Consider the following 20,120-nt stretch of genomic DNA (forward strand, 5'->3'; position numbering starts at 1 on the left):
CATGCTGCAGAGTAAAGATGAAAACACTAAAAATTTGGGAAATTTGATGAGATTAAATTAGTAAAAAACACAAATCGACAGTCACATCTCCACAGGCCCAGAGTGGCTGCAGCCTCGTTCGTGTCTCCACAGTGTCTCAGTTTTCTTACCGAGCTGCATAAAAGACTGAGTGTGTTCCTCTCTAAAACAACACTGCCTTCATCTTCTCCATGGTGTGTTTGTGTGTGAGATGGCGTTCATCTTTTTACAAAGCTCCCCTTCAAAGCTCGAGCCACCGCCTCGCCTCTGTGTGTGTGTGTGTATCATGAGGGAGATGAGGCAGAGGAGGGGGATGAAGATTTCCAACATTTTTCCAGGTTTACATCAACCCAACATTCCTCAGAGTAACACAACCATTTATTCATTTATTGATTCGACAGTGAGTGAAAGAAAAGGGAAACGTAAATATATCGAATAAGATGCACAACTAAACATCTATCATTTATTTAATTCTACTTCAATAGAAGGGGCTGTTGAGATGAGCCACACTCTACCGCTCCCTAGTGGTGAGATTTCAGAAGTGCAACAACACTGCACATACAGGGTCCACCCACATGTGAATGCATTTTAAATTTTAATTCAGCAACATATCCATGACTTCAATTTGAATTTTAGGGCTGAGCATGAGGCTAGTTCACCCAGTGTGGAGGAGCAGCTCTGCCGGAGTGAGTGCTGCCCAGCTCCCGCTCTGCCACATCCCAAAGGTTGGCTACCGGATTCAGATCTGGTGAATGGGGAGGCCCCTGAAGTCCAGCACTACTTTTACCAAAGTAAAAGATCGGATTATTCTTCCACCGCTAAGTTTGTGAGGCTGGAACAAGTGGATTTGTTGGAGGGGGCCGCTGTCTCATCATCCCTCCGTGATATAACGGAAGCCAAAAGGACCCAACAGCTGTCTTTGTCCCAGTGCCACCCCGGGAGGTCAATCTGGCAGCGCTCAGTGGAAGTTACGCCTAGAACCCTGAGCCCAGAGCGGCTTTTAAATTATGAAATAACCCTTTATCTTCTAGCCAATCAGAAGCGCTCCTCTTCGCTGCCAACCAATCAGAGAGCAGCGTGAGCTCACGAATCGAGTCAGCGGCGGTTCACCTGCTCAGTTTGTGAGAACGGGACGGGAGAAGCGGGAGGAGTGTCCCTCACCTGTTCCCCCGCTAGTTTTTATCTCCGTGAAGCAGAAACTTTAACGGATGGGAGGCCACAGCGGACCGCCTGCCTCGAGCCACAGCGGAGGGTGACGTGCCTAACTTGTTACCAACTGCTCCGCCGGTACCGTCATGGCTCGGACCGGCTCCGGGACCCTGCTCAACCGCCGGAACGTCAAGCTGGACTCCTTCCTGAAGCGGAACACGGAGCGGGCGGTGTACGAGCGGATCCGAACCTACGAGCCGTGCGTGGTGATGTCGGAGACCGTCAACAAAGTGTACATGCACGTGGTGCTGAGCGACGAGCGCGTGTACCTCACCGAGTACCCGCCACGCACGCTCACCACGGCCGTTAGCTTCAGGCGCGTGCGAGACATCGAGCTGGTGAGTGTACCGTGAAATCACGAACTTTCACTAACGGCTCCTGCTAACGGTCACGGCACGAGCTGAAAATTAATCAGGAGTTATTTTGATCATCGACTAATCGACTGTTCAGTTTTAAAAACAGAAACTAGAGGGGCATTTTTATAGATTAAACAAATTATCTATTAATCCAGAAAATAATCAGCAGATTAATTGATAATGAACTGTGACCAAAGCAAATTAAATTACCTGCATGTCACACTGTGCGCTCATTAACTAATAAGCTCCTGCTGTTTGATCCCTGTTAAACTCTTCAGATTACAGGTCAGTTAACTTGACTTACAGGTTTCACTTCACACCTTTTCTACTGGCTGAGGTAATTCAGAGAACGTCACATTCATAAAACACACTACACATGTAAAATTGTCTCTTATTACCATTTGAAAATTGAATGTTTTGCTTTAAAGCAGCCTGTTCCTGTCATTCTGCTGCTTCTGATTCACCATGTGGTCATTTGACTCAGGTCAGCAGCAAAAAACATTTTTATTTTCGAAACGACTCAGATCTAATAAGACAATTCTGTCTAAAATGATCAATTTTATTTTTTTACATTATTTTCAAGACTAAAATTCATGTATAATTGTTTTTGACTTTGGCTCTTATGTGAATATTATCTATTCTTTGACTAATCACCTAGTTACCTAATCACCTAATTACCTGACTGCTGTTCAGGTGATGTGACCTGACCTCCACAGCTGATGATGCTTTGGGCTTATTTCAAAACTGTTCATGTTCCTGGTGCCAGAAAAGAAGAGCTATCAGAAACACAAACCTCCTGCAGAGAGAGTGGCTTCACAAATAAAAATCCTTTCCTGTCCGATAAAGGTGTTTTAGGAAACCATTATCCTTAGATTACATTTAAACTGAGTGACCTGCTCTACACTATTAAAGGCTTAAAATAGATTCAGCCTCAGTGCTACATAATAAAAGACCACATAACATGCAGCCAGTATCCAGAGGAGGAGCTGAGCCTGTGTGTGGCAGTATTAGCCTCTAATTCCCACTCCATCATCTTGTTATGTCAGCGGTCAAAGGTTTAACACCCTCTTCACAGAGTTAATCCTGTCTGTATTAAACGGTTAGATCATGACCTGTGTTGAACTGTGATGCCCTCACCGTGACTTCAGCAGGTGTTTTTATAGTTTTCATATAGATGCGAGGAGTCAAGGCGTCCCCTGGGTTCGTCCACTTCTAGCAGAAAGAGGCAAATTCTGTCGAAACGGAGCGGAGAGGCTAATTTTTCTCTCTGTATCTCGTGTTTCACGTGTCTGAACACGTCTTTGTAGCGATGCGAACTTCAGAGCCGCCCGCTCTACCTCTTTTTCTCTGTGTCATCCATACAGGTGAACGACCTCCCGGAGTTCCTCAGTGGAAAGGACAGGGAACGCTGCCAGCACATACGAATCACCTACGTCACCGACAAGCCTGCTGCGAAGGGACGTGATTGGCTGAGAAGAGACAAGAGACTTCCTCCAGCAGCCCCACCCTCTCGTAGAAACAGCCAATACCCATCAATAACACACACCTTAGAAGGTAAGGTAAAGTAGTAACGAAGCTTTGAATGATATGAAAATTGTGTCATGATGTGACAGAAGTGTGTGTGATTTAAGCTTTGTTCAAATTGTGGTGTAGATGGATTCTTACAAAAGAAAAAAGCATCAAAGACTATTGGTTTCTCACGCAGCTCAGTCAGTTTAGGAATTTTCTGAAAGTTGCTTCAGCTGTGGATTTTAATCAGGCTGGAAATCTGTGATCTGATCCTCGTGAAAGACTGAAGCTCATGTGTCCTTTATTTCTTCAGTTCTTTCTCCTGATGTCTTCACCTGTAACTTTAACCATCCTGTGTCTTTATCTTCCCCACAGGATATCCTGCAGAGAGGTGAGCGTCACACACACACACACACACACACACACACACACACACACACACACACACACACACACACACACACACACACACACTCACTCATGTTTGTCTAATTTTAACCTGAACCCTAAAACCAAGTCCTAATCTTCAAACAATCCTTTGAAGGTGTGAGGATCAGCTAAAACAGTTTTCACTCCAACAGAGAAGGTTAAATGAAATAAAAGCTGAAGCAAACAAACAAATGTACAGCGGAAGCTTCAGGTTCAGTCTCTGTTGGTGGACCTTCATGCACAGGATTGTTTTTGGGCAGCTGCTGATTTTGTCTGAGAGACATCCACAGTCAGACTGTCGGCTGCCTTCACGGTGAAACTCTGTGTCCTGTCCGTCCAAACTCTGCCGTGTGGGAGTCAGGGAGACAGACAAACTCTGAGCTGTAAAAACCTTTACAGCCTTCTGTTGTTGTCTGCGACAACAGACAGAGAGAAGGAAGGTGGAGAGTTAAACCTGCGTGTATATACAGTTCAGACCCCTACACTTCCTGCACACTTCATTGTTTTGTAGATGTTATAGATCTACAAACAAAAGACTCTGTGTGTGTGTGTGGTGGGGACAGAAGCGTTTGATGTTTCTAAGATGACTGTCTGACAAACGGCTGAATCTCATTTTCAGCTGTGAAACAACCGAATACTTGGTAAGTGAAAGCTGTCTCACTCTGCCTGACTGTACACTGATGGTCTTCGGTGTCTCAGGTAGCTCATGACTTATTAACTCGAGAGTCGAGTGCCACCTCATTTTACCTGCTGCTCATTAGCATCACTCATTGAGCCACGATTAACCAGAAAATATGATTTATTTAAACTGGAAAAGGGCAAAAGTTTCAGTCAGTTCTCTGGTTTGTAAAATAGTAAAATAATACCAATCACAATGTCCCAGAGCTTTTTGTCTTTAAATGTCTTATTTTGTCTGAGCAGCAGGCAAAACCCTGCAACTAGTGATTGATGTTGATATCGATCAGCTTGCTGATCGTTTTCATGATTAATAAATGAATCATTTGGTCTAATGTCAGCTGACCTGGGGGGTGGGGGTCTCTGTGAAGAGTCACTGAGCGCTGAATTGTTGCCTGGTTACAGTAAAGTGCTGTAAAACTGATGTGTGCGATGTAAACAGTGGAAAGTGTGTGAACGCTGATCTGTGTCGCTGCTCGTGTGCAGTTCACCCCTGGGAGGTCATTAAACACACACACGTTCGTCTTTTTGGACGTGTGAGGACACTCACTGTCATAATGCTCCCTAATATTAACTATCACAACTTAATACCCGACCCATGACCTCCGACCCTTACCTGAAGCTGAAGCTGATTCTGAAGACCATTTAAAGTCATAACGTGTCTCACACACACACTGTCTGAGGTGATGAAGGGTCTCTGGGGACATGAAGCAGTTTACAGCCACTGAATCATCATGTTCAAATCACTGAGCAGCTTCAGGAGCTGTAACACTCAGTACACATCCTGATTCACAGCGTGTTTGCCATTTTAAAATATTAAAATAAAAATGTAATGTAAAATTTGATAAGTCATTGTTTCACCTTCCCCTCTGTCCTCCCCCTCTCCTTTTCTTTCAGGGACAGTGAATGGATGAAAGAGGAGGTCCACATGATAAAGTCCACCCGCTCTGCCTCCTGTCCAAACCCTGAGACTCTGGGCCTCCTGAAGGTCCCTCACCCTCCCACCCAGCCCCCCTCCACAGCACCCTCTCTCTACTCCCCCACCAGCTCCCCCATCTCATCTCCGTCACCCACAGAACAAAGCCTGAAGACCCTTGAGAGTGGACAGGTGTGGACCGGTGGCTGAACTTTGTTGCATGGCATGAGAGAAGCCTCTTTGTGCTGAATTTGAAAATCAGATATGTTCATGCTCTTTAGTTGAATTAAAACCAACCGCTTGCTGTCAGAGATGGTGTTAAACTTCCCAGAACCTTCTGTAAGTGAGTTTTCACCCTGACTGATTGTGTTGCTGTGGTTCCTCAGGTGCCGAGGAGGATCCGTTCTGTTCTGTCTCGTCTGTGGCGAAGAGACTGTGAGAACAGCGGCGAGGAGAGAGAGGCCGAGCTGCATCTTTACGCCGTATCACAGACATCCAGACTGTACCTGTATCTGCAGAGCTCATGGAACAGTTTCATTATTGTGAGTGATGAATGTATTGAGTCCTGATCAAAGTGATTTAACACTGAAGGTGTGTGTGTGTGTGGAAAGCGAGCCTTCAGATTCCTGTTTGAGGGTTAAGACTTGGTTTTAGGGTTAGAATCGGGTTTAAGTTATAGTTATGTAAGTGTTAGGTAATGCATTATGTCCATGAGTGTCCTCACAAAGACAGAAGTACAAACGTGTGTGTGTGTGTGTGTGTGTGTGTGTGTGTGTGTGTGTGTGTGTGTGTGTGTGTGTGTGTGTGTGTGTGTGTGTGTGTGTGTGTGTGTGTGTGTGTGTGTGTGTGTGTGTGTTCAGAGGTCCACACTGTTGTTAGACCCGCTCTACAGAAGAAAGTGCATCACTTCATCTGGCTCTTCACCTGGAAAGCGAGGTCCCTCCGTCAGGTAACAGGCTGCTGTAACATCATCAGCCTCTCGCTGCTGCATGCAGACTGTTGTACATGAGTTTCACATGTTGAAGAACATTGTGTAAATATTTGTGTGCGTGCGCGCGTGTGTGTGTGTGTGTACGTGCAGCTGGGAGCGGACGACTCACCTGTTCGGTCAGCTGAGCTCCGAGCTGATGCAGGATGGGATCACTGTGGAGAGTTTGTACCTGCTGCTGCAGGAGCTGAAAACTGCTGCTCACCGCGACGTCACACTGCGCCAACTCTTCTGGAGGGTGAGACGTTTACGTTTAAAACACACACCTGTACTTCGACACCTGACTGTGAGACCCGGGCGGTGTCTGATTCTTCATAGCTTCCCTGTGTTTAATTCTGACATTAACCTTAAAATCGCATCTTCATTTTTTAATAGCCTTTAAAAAAAGTGAAAACCAGACAGACCTCGTCACTCTGCTCCTCCCAGAGACTCAGAGTCTGATGTTAACAGTTTTTTTCCCTGTGTGTTTCAGTCCAGTGAGGTTTGTGTTTTCCTGGTTCAGACTCTGGAGGAGTCTCTTCACGGCTGTCAGAGCCTCAGTGGAGTCAGCACAGCAGATCAGCTACTGTAAGCTTCAGTGTGTGTGTGTGTGTTGGGTTGTAAGCTGCTTTGTTTTTACACAACACATTTATCACTGTTTAAAGAGCAACTTAAAGGACTAAACCGGTGTTTGTGTTGAAGACAGTGACTGTGATCGTGTCATTTCCAGCCACGTCTGAACTTTTTCAATATTTTTAAATGTTTTTATTCATTAGTTAATTTTTAAAATGAGATGCACCCACATTTATAACTCATCACACCACCACCACCACCACCAGCCTGGACAGGTGACCACATGGTGACAGTGTTTGTCGCAGGTTTACTGTGAGAGTTAGGTTAAAGGCTCTGACTGTAACACGAGGCCGCCGTTTGTCTCCAGACTCAGGACTCTGATCGTCCAGACGCTCGCCATCATGTTCAGAGAGACAGAGGTCGACGCAGCCAGATTCAACCTGCTCTCTGCTAAAAAGTAAAAGAACGCACCTGTCCTCTGTGTGTGTGTGTGTGTGTGTGTGTGTGTGTGTGTGTGTATGTATGTATAATACTACACTGTAAATATAACGATACAGAAAATGCTGTAATCCAGTGGTTTTCCTCCTGCAGATGTGCCCTGGCCTCCAGAATGCTGCTTGCCTTAATTTGTGATCCACGTCCACAAACGCAGACCCGAGGATCTCAGGCTGACTCTGAGGTGAGCTGCACTGTACTGACGTTAACCAGACTGTTTAAAGCTTTTTTTTTTTCTTTGATGAATTTGTTAAAGTTGCCTCTGTCTGCGTCAGATTCAGGCCTTACTGTCCGAGTATCTGGATGCTGCCTGCTCTCTGCTCTTTGAGCTGCTGCTTTTAGGACACGAGGTGAGTTTACCGAGTCTCGGGGTCGGAGATCACTCCTCACCCGCAGAGTGAGGAGTAGGCAGAGTATGATTTTCAGTCTTACTGACTGACTAACCACAAACCGTGTGTTTCAGACCAGCAGGTGTTTCTCTCCTGACAACCTGCTGTCTGTCGGCTGGATCCTCCGAGTCCTGCAGCCTCATCCTCACCTGGTACAGTGAGATCAGATACAGACTGAGGACAGATCACACTGTGACCACACTCTAACCCACACCTGTTCTCTCTGCAGCTGCCCTTCATCACTTACCAGGCTCAGCAGGTGGTGCTGGCTCTGTCAGACCTGCAGGACTCGGTTCTGAGTCCCGTCCAGTGCGTTCTGTTGTTCCAGCGCTGTCGCCTCCTGCTGGCCTGCCTGCAGTACAACAGCTGGCTGGCTCAGCACCTCCGCTCACACCTCGGGGAGGAGTTCAGGTTCGTTCTGCTGCTCTTTTCTGCTCCAGATTCAGGATGGTGACGAAGGTCTGTCAGTCAGTAAATCATCCATTCGACTGGTCACTAAACCTCTGACCCAGAACAAACAAACCCTTTAGTTTGCCTGGAGTCAGCAGGAAGGGGAAGCTTTCAAAGATCCACATTAGTCCAACACTAATGTCAGTGTTTCATCCCCAGTCGCTCCAACGACAGTGTTAATGGTTTAACTGGGAATCTGGGCTAAAGAATCACAGACTGTTTCCTCTCTCCAGGTACGTCGTGAAGCCGTCGTGTGCTGAGGAGAAGCTGCCGCCTCACTACCCGATCAGCTCACCGACTCTGCGGCTGGTCGAGCATATTCTGACTCTAATACTTCACAGATGAGCACACACACACTTTACACTGTAAGTTGTATATTTTTTTACCCACACTCAAACAATAGGGACTCGGAAAGTGTGTGCCTTTACTGAAGTCTGAGGGATTCTGTGCTTTGGGCTGTAAGGCCCAACTATATTCTTCTACATGTTTCTGTGTTATTTATCTTCTGCCTCAGTCCAGGTGATGTTTCACCGTGAGACGTAGGAACTGTTAAATATCGTCTGTCAACTGTCGTCAGATCAGTAGAGCTGCTGCACTTTATTTAGCAGGTGTTGCTAATACACAGTCAGGATTCAGATTACAGTGGATAGATTCATGTAAATTAATGTTAAAGGTACGTGTCTGGTGTTTACATGTAACCCGTGAAGTGTGCAGAGACTCCAGGTGATGAGCAGTCGTAGTGAGGTTAAAATTAAACTAAAAATTAAAGACATCATTTGGGTAAATACATGTTTTTTTTTGTTTGTTTTTTACTTAGAACAAATTGGAATAACATTAGTTATCCAGCTGTGTTCCCTGTTAACTAATAACAGCACAACAGTGTGCAAGTAGTGTCATTATCAACAACATCATCCTTTCAACATTAAAACTCCAGTGTGAAGGATTCAGGGACAGAAATTGAATATTCTTGTTCTTACAAGAGATTTTTCAGGTTATGACATATTTTCTCCTTATTAACAGAAGCCAAACTCAGTTGCAGGAAACCTTTCTTGTTAAAATGAGGAAATGTCATCAAAACACAAACTAAATAAATATGCTTTTATCTTGAAAATGATCTTTTTATAAAAGTTATGTTATTTGCTATCTTGCAATAATGAGAAAATATTTCTACTTTATGTTGTTAGAGCCTGAAAAAGATCTTGTAAAAACTAAGAGTTTGTAATTATAAGAGAAACTGAGCAAATATTAAAAAAACAAAAAAAAAAACAAAGACGTGACTCATGACCATAAAGCGTCAGTTCATCAGAATGAAAGCACAGAGTTAACACAGGGTACGATGTGGTGGAGCTGAAGTAGTAAATCATCACACGGCGCTGTGTTTCCCGTCAGTCTGTGATCACGAAATCACTCACAGCTTTGCTTTGGGACTCGGACTGCAGCACAGATGCTGCTGCAGGAAACTCAGGATCTTCCTCCACGAGTCCTCCTGAGCGTCCGAATGGGGTTTGGTTTGTCCTCCCCACAGTAATATCACTGCAACGCACGTTAGAATAAAGTGACACCAGGGATGAAACTTCTAACTCTGAATTCCTTTAACGTGAATCATCCTGCAAACTGTGTGTGACACTCACCTTTTTCTTTTGTGCTGCTTACTATAAAGTTTGTAGCCCTGAAGTGAGGTGAGAATGGAGGCTCGATCAGATGTCCTGCGTCAGGGTACATCAGTCTGGTCAGCAGGTGCTCCTTACCTGCATCACGCATCATCTGAGCCATCTGTGGGTCAAAGGTCAAATCAAAACGACACAAGCTGAGTTTACTTCTACTGTCCTAGATCTAGTCAGGACCAGTCCTGGATCTACATGCGATCCGGTTTAGGACGCATCACTGTAGTGATTCAGAGTCAGATCAGGAAACAGATGAATCCTGTACTCACAACCTCAGCCGACTCCATCACAGGCCAGTTCTGATCATCAGAACCGTTGACCAGCAACACTGGACAGTTTATTTTCCCCACCTGTCACAGAGTTTAACATGAGTTTAACTATGTCTCTGACTCAGAGTTACAGGTCAGAGGTCGTCAGGTCCTTTTGTGTGGTTAGTGCTGCCTGTACTTACGTCCACTGTTTTCGACAGCCCATTCATAATAGCCAGAGCCATATCTCTCCAAATCTGATGGTTGTTCTCATCCACACGCACCTTGTCAAAGTTCCTGCCATCACACAAAAAAGTTTGCATCACTGACGCTGTAAAACTTCACGTCCTGTGCTCATGTTACTGACAGACACATCACCTACTGTTCCATCACTTCATGGTATCCAGCGAGGGTCTTCCCTTGTGGATAACAGATGTTGCTGCTGACACAAACACAACAACGAGGCTGCAACACAACACAATAAAAATCATAAGACACGATTCTTCACAATCAGGCCCCAAATTCCTGCCCTGCCGTCTGACTCTCAGGCCTCTGTGGCTCGTCAACAACCTGATACTTACTTTGATAACAGCGCTCTCAGTTACCAAGTACATGGTCACAGCCGAGCCGAGGGAAAGGCCGAAGATTCCAACTCTGTCTGGCATCACTTGAGGATGATCTCTGATGATGTTAAATGCCGTCTGTGCAGAGGCAGATGAAAACGAGCAGATCTCAAAATCAAAAGCACGAACCAGTGAGTTTAAGTTCACTGTCACAAATACAAAGTGCAGCAAGTGCTCACAGCTGAGTCTGTTTCACTGACAGTATCAGAAACATCTCACACAAAGTGTAGAAACTCTGGAGGAAAAATGACACCAACCTCAAAATAGTGGAACTCCAGCTCGGCTGACTCCAGCTCACCAGGGGCGAAATACTGCAGCGCCAGAGAAACGTAACCATGGGACGCCAGCAAGGCAGCGCGGTACTCCAAGAGCCCTCCACCACCCCCCCACATGTCCAACAGCCCGGGGAAGGGTCCCGGACCTGAGGGGAGATGACCATCATTAATCATAACCACGTTAAGTCAAAGTATCTGAGAAGAGAACAAAGATCTTAAAACAGACGGCCTTTTAAAGGTGTACCTGGAGGTATAAACAGGGTCCCCCGCACTCCTCTCTCCCTGATTTCGACCCTCCGGACCCCTGGAGCCATGTACCATCTCTCTGAGAGCGCCGAGGCCAGAGGAGCCTGCTCCCTGAAGCCCCCGTGTCCACTGTAGACCGAGATGTTGATCAGCATCGGGGAGCAGACGTCCGTCTTTCTTAACCTGACAGGTAAAGAACAGGACGTCAGGCAGTTCTGCACACTGTTGCACTCTACAGGCTGGATTCATGTCTTTAACACCGTCATCACCTTCGTCTACAAGGTCTCTGATTCTGTGAAGCTGCAGGTGACGTTACCTGAGGCCTTTGCGGCTGCCCGGGACAGGACGCATGCTCCACAGCAAACCCATGGGTTCTTTTCCTGTGTACGTGCCCCCAAAACTGAAATCATCTGAGACTGTCAACAACAAGAAAACCAGAATATTTACATTATTGAACAATCAAATCAGCTGTGAGGCAGAGGGAGGTGAGTTATACAGCTCTCATTAGATGAACATGCAAAAAGTCTGAAGTGAATAACTTTTGTGTAATTTCTGTTTTTGGTTTGAAAGTCGAGCACAGCCAGAACCCACCAGACACTTTTCCTGTGTGATCACTGATGTAGTATCCATAGGCCTCCCAGTGGTCATGGTCCTCAGAGTGGTGGAGGGAGCGGATCGTTACTGGAGATCCTGGAGGTAGATTTTCCACCAGCACCTTGAACGTCTCATCCATCAGAGCCCGACTCGGGTGAATGGAGAGAATCGGGGGGACAGACTGGGACATGGCTGAGGAGAAACATGGACACATGCACCAGTGTCGGTTTGTCAAATCAGTAACAAAGAACAGGGCTGTCCTCTGTCTCCACTGTCCACTGCATGGACATGGATTTTAAAGCTTCATTTGTAAATGATTACCTGTTGACTGCTGAAGCATGGCATGGTCCAAAACCAGGTGCAAGGTTTTTTCCCTCGTAAGTGGGCGTGTGGGCTTTAATAAGGTACTGTCAGCCAACATGGCCACCGACCCCGGGTTAGGCCAGGTCAGGATCAAAGACCACTTTACTTGGACTGGTCAGACCCGAACTAAGTTTACAGGCAAAGTATGAAGACCGCTGAAAACACAGTCTCAGGTTTGTGAAACCTTTACTCTGTTCGTGTGACCTGGGTGTGTGACCTGTGTGTGTGTGTGTGTGTGTGTGTGTGTGTGTGTGTGTGTGTGTGTGTGTGTGTGACCTGTGTGTGTGTGTAGTGTCCTTTGCCAAAAACCAAACTTCGCTTCAGGTTTTGCATTCTATCTGATCGAGGAGGCTCCAGCTCGTTAGCTCGTGTTAGCTTAGCCATGCTAGCCCCCCCAGCGACCGCACACCTGTGAGGTTTGACCCGAGTTATCCTCACACCGCGGCGGGATACCCACACAGACACGGCTCGGTGAATGACCTCATCTTACCTGAGTCCGTCCTTAAACGACGAGATGTGATGTTAGTTTGCCTGAGGTCGCGCTGCGTTCACGGTCCACATTCAGAAGTAAGCTCTTCCATTTTCAACTTTAAAAAAAGAAGCTCAGAAACTTTTCTAAAAGGTCCAAACATGAAGTCAGACCCGCTCGCTTCGCAAAAGGCCACTAAAAGCAACTTAAAGACGGGTCTGAGTGAGATCTAAACACCGCTGACTTGTTTTCATACGGGAAACACCAGAGCCGAGGGCGCGCAAAGGGAATGAGACGAGCGCGTTCACGAGACGCGCTCCTCGTACCACCGAGGTTGTAACGATGCGTGGCTGATGCGGAGGTGGACTGAGGGTCAGGGGGAGCTAACGCTAAAGCTTCAAAGTAGTAAAACGGCCCCTGTGAGTTTTAAATTAAAACGTTTTAAAAATCTATGTAATATACCAAACAATGTAAAGCTGAGATTGATTCATCATTTTTGAGTTGTAGCTTCAGTCCGGGAGCTAAATGCTGCATTGTCACACAGGCAGATTTACATGTGTGATAGATTTCGTGTAATAGTTTTCTTACAGGATTTGTCTATAATTGTTTCTGCTGTCAGTGAAAAGAGAAAGAAAATCAGAAAATAATCTCACCACAGGACTCAGAGAGTTTGGTGTGAGCAGTCAGTGAGGGCTCAGAGCTGAAATCTTCAAATGCATGTGAGCTCCGGTGGACTTTACCCCTCTCTGAACACTTTCCTCAGCTTTGCAGTTCTTTAGAGGATTTACTTAGATAAAAGTAGTGATACCACCTCACAGACATTCTCTGTTACAGCTGATAAAAATGTCCTTCTCAAGTGAAGGACTTTAAAAAGTACCTAAGTACTCAAATGGCCCATTTCACAACAATATATTATTGGATTATAATGCACTAAAGTGTAAACATCACTTTAATGTTTATTATTATTGTTATCTTAAAATCTTAAAACTTTATTTTTCTAATAACAGCAGATATATCTCTGGTACAGTCAGTTTTGTTTGTGCATATGTTTTATGTACATACTGTTTAGTTAATAAAGTTTAAAAAAAAACTTCTGTGGACCTTGGAACTGGGTCAGAGGTTAATGGGCAAAAGTCAAAGAAAGAAATAGAACAAGAAAATCCCTGCGTGAGCTGTGATCATCTGCAGCTTCTTCGTTCACAGGAGGAAAAAGTTGTTCACAACATTTTTTCCAAACTTTATTTTTTTATCTACAAAAATACTTCATAACTTCACTAAGGAGGATTTATTGCAGGGCCGTTAGACTGTATACGTTATCACCTGTATGTTTTTTCTTCAGATGTACAATACGTACCAGGTTATCTGTGTGTTCATAAACATCATTTTTGCTGAACATTTGGCCCCAGATGTTTCACCAAACAGCATGTGGCCATCAAGTGCGGCAGTAGCGCCGCGAACCACTAGAGGGCGTCGTCATCCACATCATTCCTCAGGGCGTTTTGTTGAACTCAGTGATTTAAGTCAAACTCTTTCCCCCTGTGCTCCCCAGAGGTTTGGAAAATAATAAACCACAGACCTCGGTGTCAAATGTTTTCACATGTTTTAACCTTTTGGCAGAAAATAGTTCCAAATGAAAGCTTTCCTTATCCCTCGTCAGAAACATCTGTGCTCTCCTTAGGCCTATGTGTTGCTATTTTATCTTCTTTTATTGTGTTTTTTTATATCCCTCCCAGGTGTACCTACACAGTATATTGCTCTTTTATTAGTTTCCTGTATTCCATCATTGCGCTGCATTTTATTTGTGCTCCTCACTCATAAATCCAGATGTTATTATTGTTATTTATCTTTTGAAACCCTAAGCTACCACGAGATAAGATCTCTCAAGCTTACTGCACATTCAGCTGATAATTCAGTGAATTTTATTTAACGCTTCCGTCTGATTGGTCGCTGAGGCTCCGGTTAAGATGATTGCAGACGTCTTCAAACACCCACATCTGCGTGTATTCCTGTGTTTCGTGTAAGAACAAGCCGCCTCCCTCTCACAGACCGAACACTGATGATATCTCATATGGAAAACCCATTATGATGATTGAATACAGTCCCATGAACCACAATGCACCTGCACATTTTTGCGTAGTCATTTTTATGTATGGTCTGTTTGTTAACTGAAACGTTCAGCGTTTCACAGAGTTCGTCTCACACTGTGCAGATTTCAGGAAGGGAATGTGTTGTCTTCAACTTCTCATGTTTAATAATCCTCCCTGAGATGAAGATGTTCGTCCTTCATTCATACACTCACAGGGAACGTAAAGACAACTCCTCAAATACAGCAGTGTTCTGTTGTTTTGGAAAACCTGTGTGCTGTTCATGAGTTTAAAGAATATTTAATGCATAACTTTGAATGATTTCTCTGTGATTTTTAGTGAACTATTTCAACTGTTTATTAATTGCTTTTAACTTTTACTGTTTCAGCAGGTTACTTAACTATTTCAGGTGTTTATTAGTGACTGTGACCAAACTGTTCAAACATCTCTGCCTGCTTGGGAAGTAGTTTTCTCAGACCAAGCAGATTTGTTCAGGTGTCACAGTTGACTTAATGTGGACATTTTTTATCTATATATATATATATATATTATTTTCAAATAGACCAACTCCACAGACTTAGCAGCTACTGTCTGGCAGCTGCAGCGGACAGGGCTGGAAATCTCCGATCTGCTCCTTAAAGCTTGAACCTTGATGATGGAAATCCTAAATGAAGCCGCAGAGTGGCCCTTTCAGAGCCCACACAGGATGCAGCCGACTCAGATCACTTTGGTCTGATCAGATTATGTGGGCATCGTTCCACTGGCCTGTTTGTAGTTACTGTCAGATAAGGTTCAGATCGCAGGCTGTTATAAATGACAATCTGATTCCTATTTATTGGCTTCTCTGGATTTTCCACTGGCTGATACACAAACTGATGCATGAGGCTGACTTTCGCTCTTTCATTGAAAACTGTAAATGGTTCTGTCGGCGTTTCCCCTTTAGTGATGTTTATGGATCTTTTTTTCACAGCAGACATTTTGACATGTTAGAACAGGAAAGCAGCTCGTTTACCTGAGTAAATGTTCTTAATTAGTAAATTTCCACCTCTCTGCAGTTTCAAAGTCATTAAATACACAAAAAACTGTTTTTAAAAATCAGATGTATTAAGATGTATTGATCTTCTTCTTTTGGCAGATGTGATGTTTTTGATTACAGTCTTGTAAAACTTCACTGTCGTCGAGGTTCAACATCAGCGTGCATGTGTTATTATTGCTGTATCCTGGGTTACAGTGTTTTTGTGTCCCGTGTTAAGCTGCATGCTATTTCAGAGGCTTCTCCACTCGGGCAAGAAAAATATTTTAATGGAAACAGTCGAGTTCCTTTAATATCCTGGAATGTTTTCAGATGTAACCTGTGGAAATTAAAGAACCTTAGCAGTATCCAATGGCAGCATCTTATAAGCTAAACTCTAAACCTCCTGCAAAGAGTCGAGAAACACTAATGTTAAATCCTTTATGTTATTCAGAGGAGGGCTCAGCGTTCGGCCTACCACTCCGGCACTGGTTCTGATTATCCTCCTGCCAGTTATACTTTACAAGAACCTCGTCATGTAAACTCACAGTGACATTGAAAACCCATTCATCAGAATGTTTCCCAGATGTGAGAGTGTTACTCAACATCAGCTCCGCGTTGTGATTGCACTGTCAAACAGGAAACAGTCTCCCTGTTATCTGCACCGTCTGTAATTCTTACTTCAATTCTCCTTGGCATTTTAATTTCTTCAATATTGAAGAACACACCTCTCATGTATCTTACTTTATGTAACTGTACACGTCCCTGGGGCATGTTTTCAGAAGATTTGCATCAGTTAGGCATGTAATTATGACTGATGTTCACAATATTGCTTTTCTTTTTTTCTTTTTTTTTAAGGAACGAGGATACAGGCTGGATTGAGGGTAAAGAGAACCTGGAAGTTGGCGTTGAAAGCTTTGAAGAAGACCTGAGAAGAAGAATGAGGAGGTCAGTCAGGGTATGGATGGACAGGCTGAATGCAAATGAAGGAAAAGGAGTCGGTGATATATAGAGAGATAGAGGCCACTTAAATCCTTGGCACAGGATGGGACCCCACCCGAGGTCGTTAATGATGAAAGCTGCCTCGTTTTAAAGACGCTGGCCTCGCTCTCGCCACATTCATCTGTGCTTCCTGTCTTTAACAATGCCCTTCCTTTTCCCGATTTCCTGCATTCAGCTCTTTGATAAAATGCGTCCCTGCGGACAAAGTGATTGATTCTATAATAAACTGAAATTCCTTCCAAGCAGACAGGAGGCTGGGGACACTCTCCAGAAAAAAAAATATTAACCATGTGCATAAACCTTTTATTCATTCACAGCAGTGAGGATTTAAATGACTTCAGTGCGTTTGCCAGTTTTAGACCAAGTGCTACAAATTATACACAAATTGCTCTGCTGATACTAAACTGTATTTAATTTTTCCCTGGACATTTTTCATATTGATTCACTGAATGCTTTACGCTTTATTAACCATATTAACCATAATCCAATAATATAGTGCATATTATTCTGAAATAGGCATGTTTCCTGTGCAACCGGAAATAGGATCGGGGGGTCATTAAAGTCACGTAAAATAAATAAATAAAATTATTATTTATTGTTATTTTGTTTCCATCTGATGGGAACATAATAATATACTAACATAACACCAACACCATATACAAAAAAGAGGGAAAAAAAGAGAGAGAGCTCGTGCTCTCTATCAGGAGAGCACGAGCCTGTAAAAGCATCAATCCTCAAACGCGCTTCTGTAATGTTAGCCACAGTTTGGTAGCCTGTTTTGAGCCCCGTGTTTTTAGCCTATATTTGTTAACATTTAGGCAAATTGGCACCAATGAAATTATGCTGAATTAGCCATTAGCCTGTTTGCACTGTACTCAGTAATGTACAGACAGCTTTCACTGGATTATTGTGAAACTGAAGAAAACTAGCGATGCGATGATTCTCAGGCAAGTTCTGGCGCGTCTTTTTTCCTTCTAATTTCCAAGCGGATTTATGAACGTTTGAACGTGATTTCCGTGATACCCAGACGATTTTATCCAGTACTTTGAGCAAGTGCTTTCAAATTTAAAGTTTGTTATTCAGGTAAAATGTGCCCATTTACTAAATCGCGGAAAGTTTGCAGGCTAACAGCAGAGACTCCAGGAATATTTCTGGTCCCATCCAAGTAATACACCGGCCCATAACGTCCCATTTGATTTCTGTCGTTTTTACAGGATTTACGTGTTAATTAGTGAACCTGTGGTATAACAGGTGGAGTTTGTTACCTTCAGACAAATCTTAATACTTAGCTAAGTTGAATTGCCTTTGTATTGAGTATTATATCTTACCACATATGCTAGTGTGGCTGTAAAATCTCGTTTTATTAAGTGAAACATTAGCCTTTCTCATTATTTTCACTTTGAGCCTGGACATTTAATGGCACAGACACAGTTCTGATGAAAGTTGCAGTGGTGGAAGAAGATCCTTTAATTAAGAAAAGTAACAATACCACAGTAAAAATACTCAAAGTCCTGCGTTCAAAGTCCCACTTCAATAAAATATCTCAGAATTACGCCTTTGTGCTGTATTTGAGTGAGTAACTGTAGAAGGCTCCACCGTCTGAGCCGGTTCATGTTTGGAGGTGAGGGACAGTGGGGGTCTCTGGGTTGAATTATGTTAGTAAAGATAAACATGTTTGTGTTTCTCTGCCCCTTCAGCTGTTTCACGTCAGCGTTATCTGAGTCAGGATTTTCCCCCGAGGTCCACGTCCTGCACGATGTGCTGCGAGTTCCAGGTGAGTCGTGTGTTTTCAATTGAATTCAGTTCAATTCAATTTTATTTTTTTACAGAGACCCAGAGCCTGAACCCAGAGCAAGCACTTAAGGTTTGCATTCACACCAAAGAAATCAGACAAAATACATGTTCAGGGATCTTTGTCTTTTCTGAATTACTCATAAAAGAAGAGCTCCAACACCAGTTTATATACAGTGCATACAGTAAACCAGGGTTAACACACATAAATACCACCTGCTAATATTGGACCAAACCAGGACTTAAAAAATTGTAAATATTGGATCAGACTAGGTTTAAAACCCAACCAAACACTGGACCAAACCAGAGCTGAAACACCAGTGAATATTTTTGTGATGCTGTCTGGCAGTGAGAGGGTCAAACAAGGCCACAAGGAACTTGTTGAACTTCAGATTTGTGGCCGGGAGGCATTTTCAAACTAATCAAGTTAGCTCAAAGAGGACATCATAGTTCCTTTTATCACCACCTCACAGGCTCAGCGCGGGGTTCAATTTTCAATTCAGCCTCCGGGGACTCGGTTTTCTTGTACAGAACTCAATCAAAAAAAATCATATGTTGCATAATGGCTCCCACTGACGCTCACTGTGGCCTTTAAAGCATTAATAACACTGAAATTCCTGCAGCCAACTGGTGTCTCTGCTCTGTCCTGCACATCAGTTTGTGATTGCAGCTCTGACAGCTTTTTATTTCTCTTATCATTTCAGACAAATCAAGGCCACACTGTCGAAATCGTCGGCTCCTCAGTCGGAGATGAGGAAGAGGAATCACAGACCTACAGTTCATCCTGCGCTGCCATTCTGCATCCACGTGGGAGGCATCTCTTTTCTCAATGACTCCTCTTTTCCAGGGTAAGTAAGAAACTGACAGATCCTGTGGAAGTGGGTAGTGATGATTGGTTATTTTAAGAAGTGGAGTTTGTGTTGTACCGAGCAGAGACCAGCTGGTAAAGGATTTTGATATTTGAGGGTTTTTGATGATGATCATCAGAGCATGTTATTTTCTAACCACTGTTTTAAAAACATGTTGTCTTTAATGAGGCTGTTGACTGATACAGAGACTGAGAGTAGAAGCTGCTGTGGGGGCGAGGGCGGGGGGGAGTGCCTCAGTCAGCTTTCACTGTCATTTACTGGTCTCAGTGTGCACACGTTTATTTTTAGCGTTTTTCCGCCGGTGGGATAATCCCTCTGATGTGGCCACTTCGAGCAGCTGTTTTGAATTGTGATGGTCAGACATTAGCTGCGGGGACTCGCGCTAAGTCTAAAAACGGTTTCAGACTTTGGAGACAAACCACGACGCACAGCCTGTAACTGTACGGACACGTGAGTCACGGGTATGTCTGATGTGACGTCATTTTGGCAGAATGAGGATAACGCTGTATGTTGACGGCTCATTAACTGCCTTCCATTGAGAAGCCATGGCATTAGCTAGCTTTGCGGCTAACTACTTTAGCAACAGATAAACTGCAAACATGTTGTTCAGCTGCAGTGACGAGGGAGAAAACAGTCAGACATTGTATGAGGATACAACAAATACCTTTTATCTTTCTTTACAACATGTGCAGTACATATATTAGAACAATATACACGTGACAGAATACGTTACATTAAAAAAAAACATCTTCACAACAAGGACAACAACAACACGTCCAGGAGTGAAGCTCAGCTGCTATAGACTCCAATGCAAAGCAGTACATGAGTGTGACAGTGTGTCAGTGTGTAACTGGACATTATAAACAAAATCAACCAAAGTTGTGTATTCACAGG

At 43.9% G+C, this 20,120-nt stretch overlaps 3 protein-coding genes across 8 annotated transcripts in view; 2 read left to right on the top strand and 1 right to left on the bottom strand.

Annotated features, from left to right (window-relative positions):
• Window positions 1-958: 958 nt before the first annotated feature.
• Window positions 959-8,429, top strand: c22h12orf56 (chromosome 22 C12orf56 homolog). Its single transcript, XM_041030449.1, has 14 exons — window positions 959-1,565; window positions 2,948-3,137; window positions 3,468-3,483; window positions 5,094-5,304; window positions 5,499-5,654; window positions 5,973-6,061; window positions 6,194-6,338; window positions 6,573-6,667; window positions 7,020-7,109; window positions 7,244-7,331; window positions 7,423-7,497; window positions 7,611-7,688; window positions 7,766-7,947; window positions 8,220-8,429. The coding sequence occupies exons 1-14, from the start codon at window positions 1,314-1,316 to the stop codon at window positions 8,329-8,331; spliced, it is 1,779 nt and encodes a 592-aa protein (XP_040886383.1). The 5' UTR covers window positions 959-1,313; the 3' UTR covers window positions 8,332-8,429.
• The window catches only part of LOC121176400 (SLIT-ROBO Rho GTPase-activating protein 1-like), a 50,810-nt gene continuing 38,831 nt past the window's right edge, over window positions 8,142-20,120 (top strand). For all 3 annotated transcript variants that reach the window (XM_041030446.1, XM_041030447.1, XM_041030448.1), the window contains exons 1-4: window positions 8,142-8,219; window positions 16,423-16,512; window positions 18,264-18,340; window positions 19,062-19,205. The gene's annotated coding sequence lies outside the window, so the exon portion shown is untranslated. The remainder of the gene's footprint in view (window positions 8,220-16,422; window positions 16,513-18,263; window positions 18,341-19,061; window positions 19,206-20,120) is intronic.
• On the bottom strand, window positions 8,560-13,191 carry LOC121176402 (peroxisomal succinyl-coenzyme A thioesterase-like). 4 transcript variants are annotated; one of them, XM_041030450.1, is made up of 12 exons: window positions 13,122-13,138; window positions 11,958-12,125; window positions 11,634-11,828; window positions 11,359-11,458; window positions 11,041-11,225; window positions 10,779-10,942; window positions 10,480-10,599; window positions 10,281-10,363; window positions 10,102-10,195; window positions 9,920-10,000; window positions 9,618-9,759; window positions 8,560-9,519 (listed from the first exon to the last, which is right to left on the bottom strand). In XM_041030450.1, the coding sequence occupies exons 2-12, from the start codon at window positions 12,055-12,057 to the stop codon at window positions 9,395-9,397; spliced, it is 1,389 nt and encodes a 462-aa protein (XP_040886384.1). In that variant the 5' UTR covers window positions 12,058-12,125; window positions 13,122-13,138; the 3' UTR covers window positions 8,560-9,394. The 4 variants fall into 4 exon arrangements, with proteins under 4 accessions (XP_040886384.1, XP_040886387.1, XP_040886386.1 ...); XM_041030453.1 differs by lacking the exon at window positions 11,958-12,125 and having other exon boundaries at window positions 13,122-13,191; XM_041030452.1 differs by lacking the exons at window positions 11,958-12,125; window positions 13,122-13,138 and adding an exon at window positions 12,490-12,743.

The sequence above is a fragment of the Toxotes jaculatrix genome, chromosome 22 (assembly GCF_017976425.1).
Source record: "Toxotes jaculatrix isolate fToxJac2 chromosome 22, fToxJac2.pri, whole genome shotgun sequence".
Taxonomy (NCBI): domain Eukaryota; kingdom Metazoa; phylum Chordata; class Actinopteri; family Toxotidae; genus Toxotes; species Toxotes jaculatrix.

Coding starts and splice junctions, on each gene's coding strand:
- c22h12orf56 (XM_041030449.1), top strand. CDS start 1,314: ATGGCTCGGACCGGCTCCGGGACCCTGCTCAACCGCCGGAACGTCAAG. Junction 1,566..2,947: donor GCGTGCGAGACATCGAGCTG/GTGAGTGTACCG, acceptor TCATCCATACAG/GTGAACGACCTCCCGGAGTT. Junction 7,948..8,219: donor CACCTCGGGGAGGAGTTCAG/GTTCGTTCTGCT, acceptor TCCTCTCTCCAG/GTACGTCGTGAAGCCGTCGT.
- LOC121176402 (XM_041030450.1), bottom strand. CDS start 12,057: ATGTTGGCTGACAGTACCTTATTAAAGCCCACACGCCCACTTACGAGG. Junction 10,943..11,040: donor GACCCTGTTTATACCTCCAG/GTACACCTTTAA, acceptor ATCTCCCCTCAG/GTCCGGGACCCTTCCCCGGG. Junction 9,520..9,617: donor AAGCAGCACAAAAGAAAAAG/GTGAGTGTCACA, acceptor CGTGCGTTGCAG/TGATATTACTGTGGGGAGGA.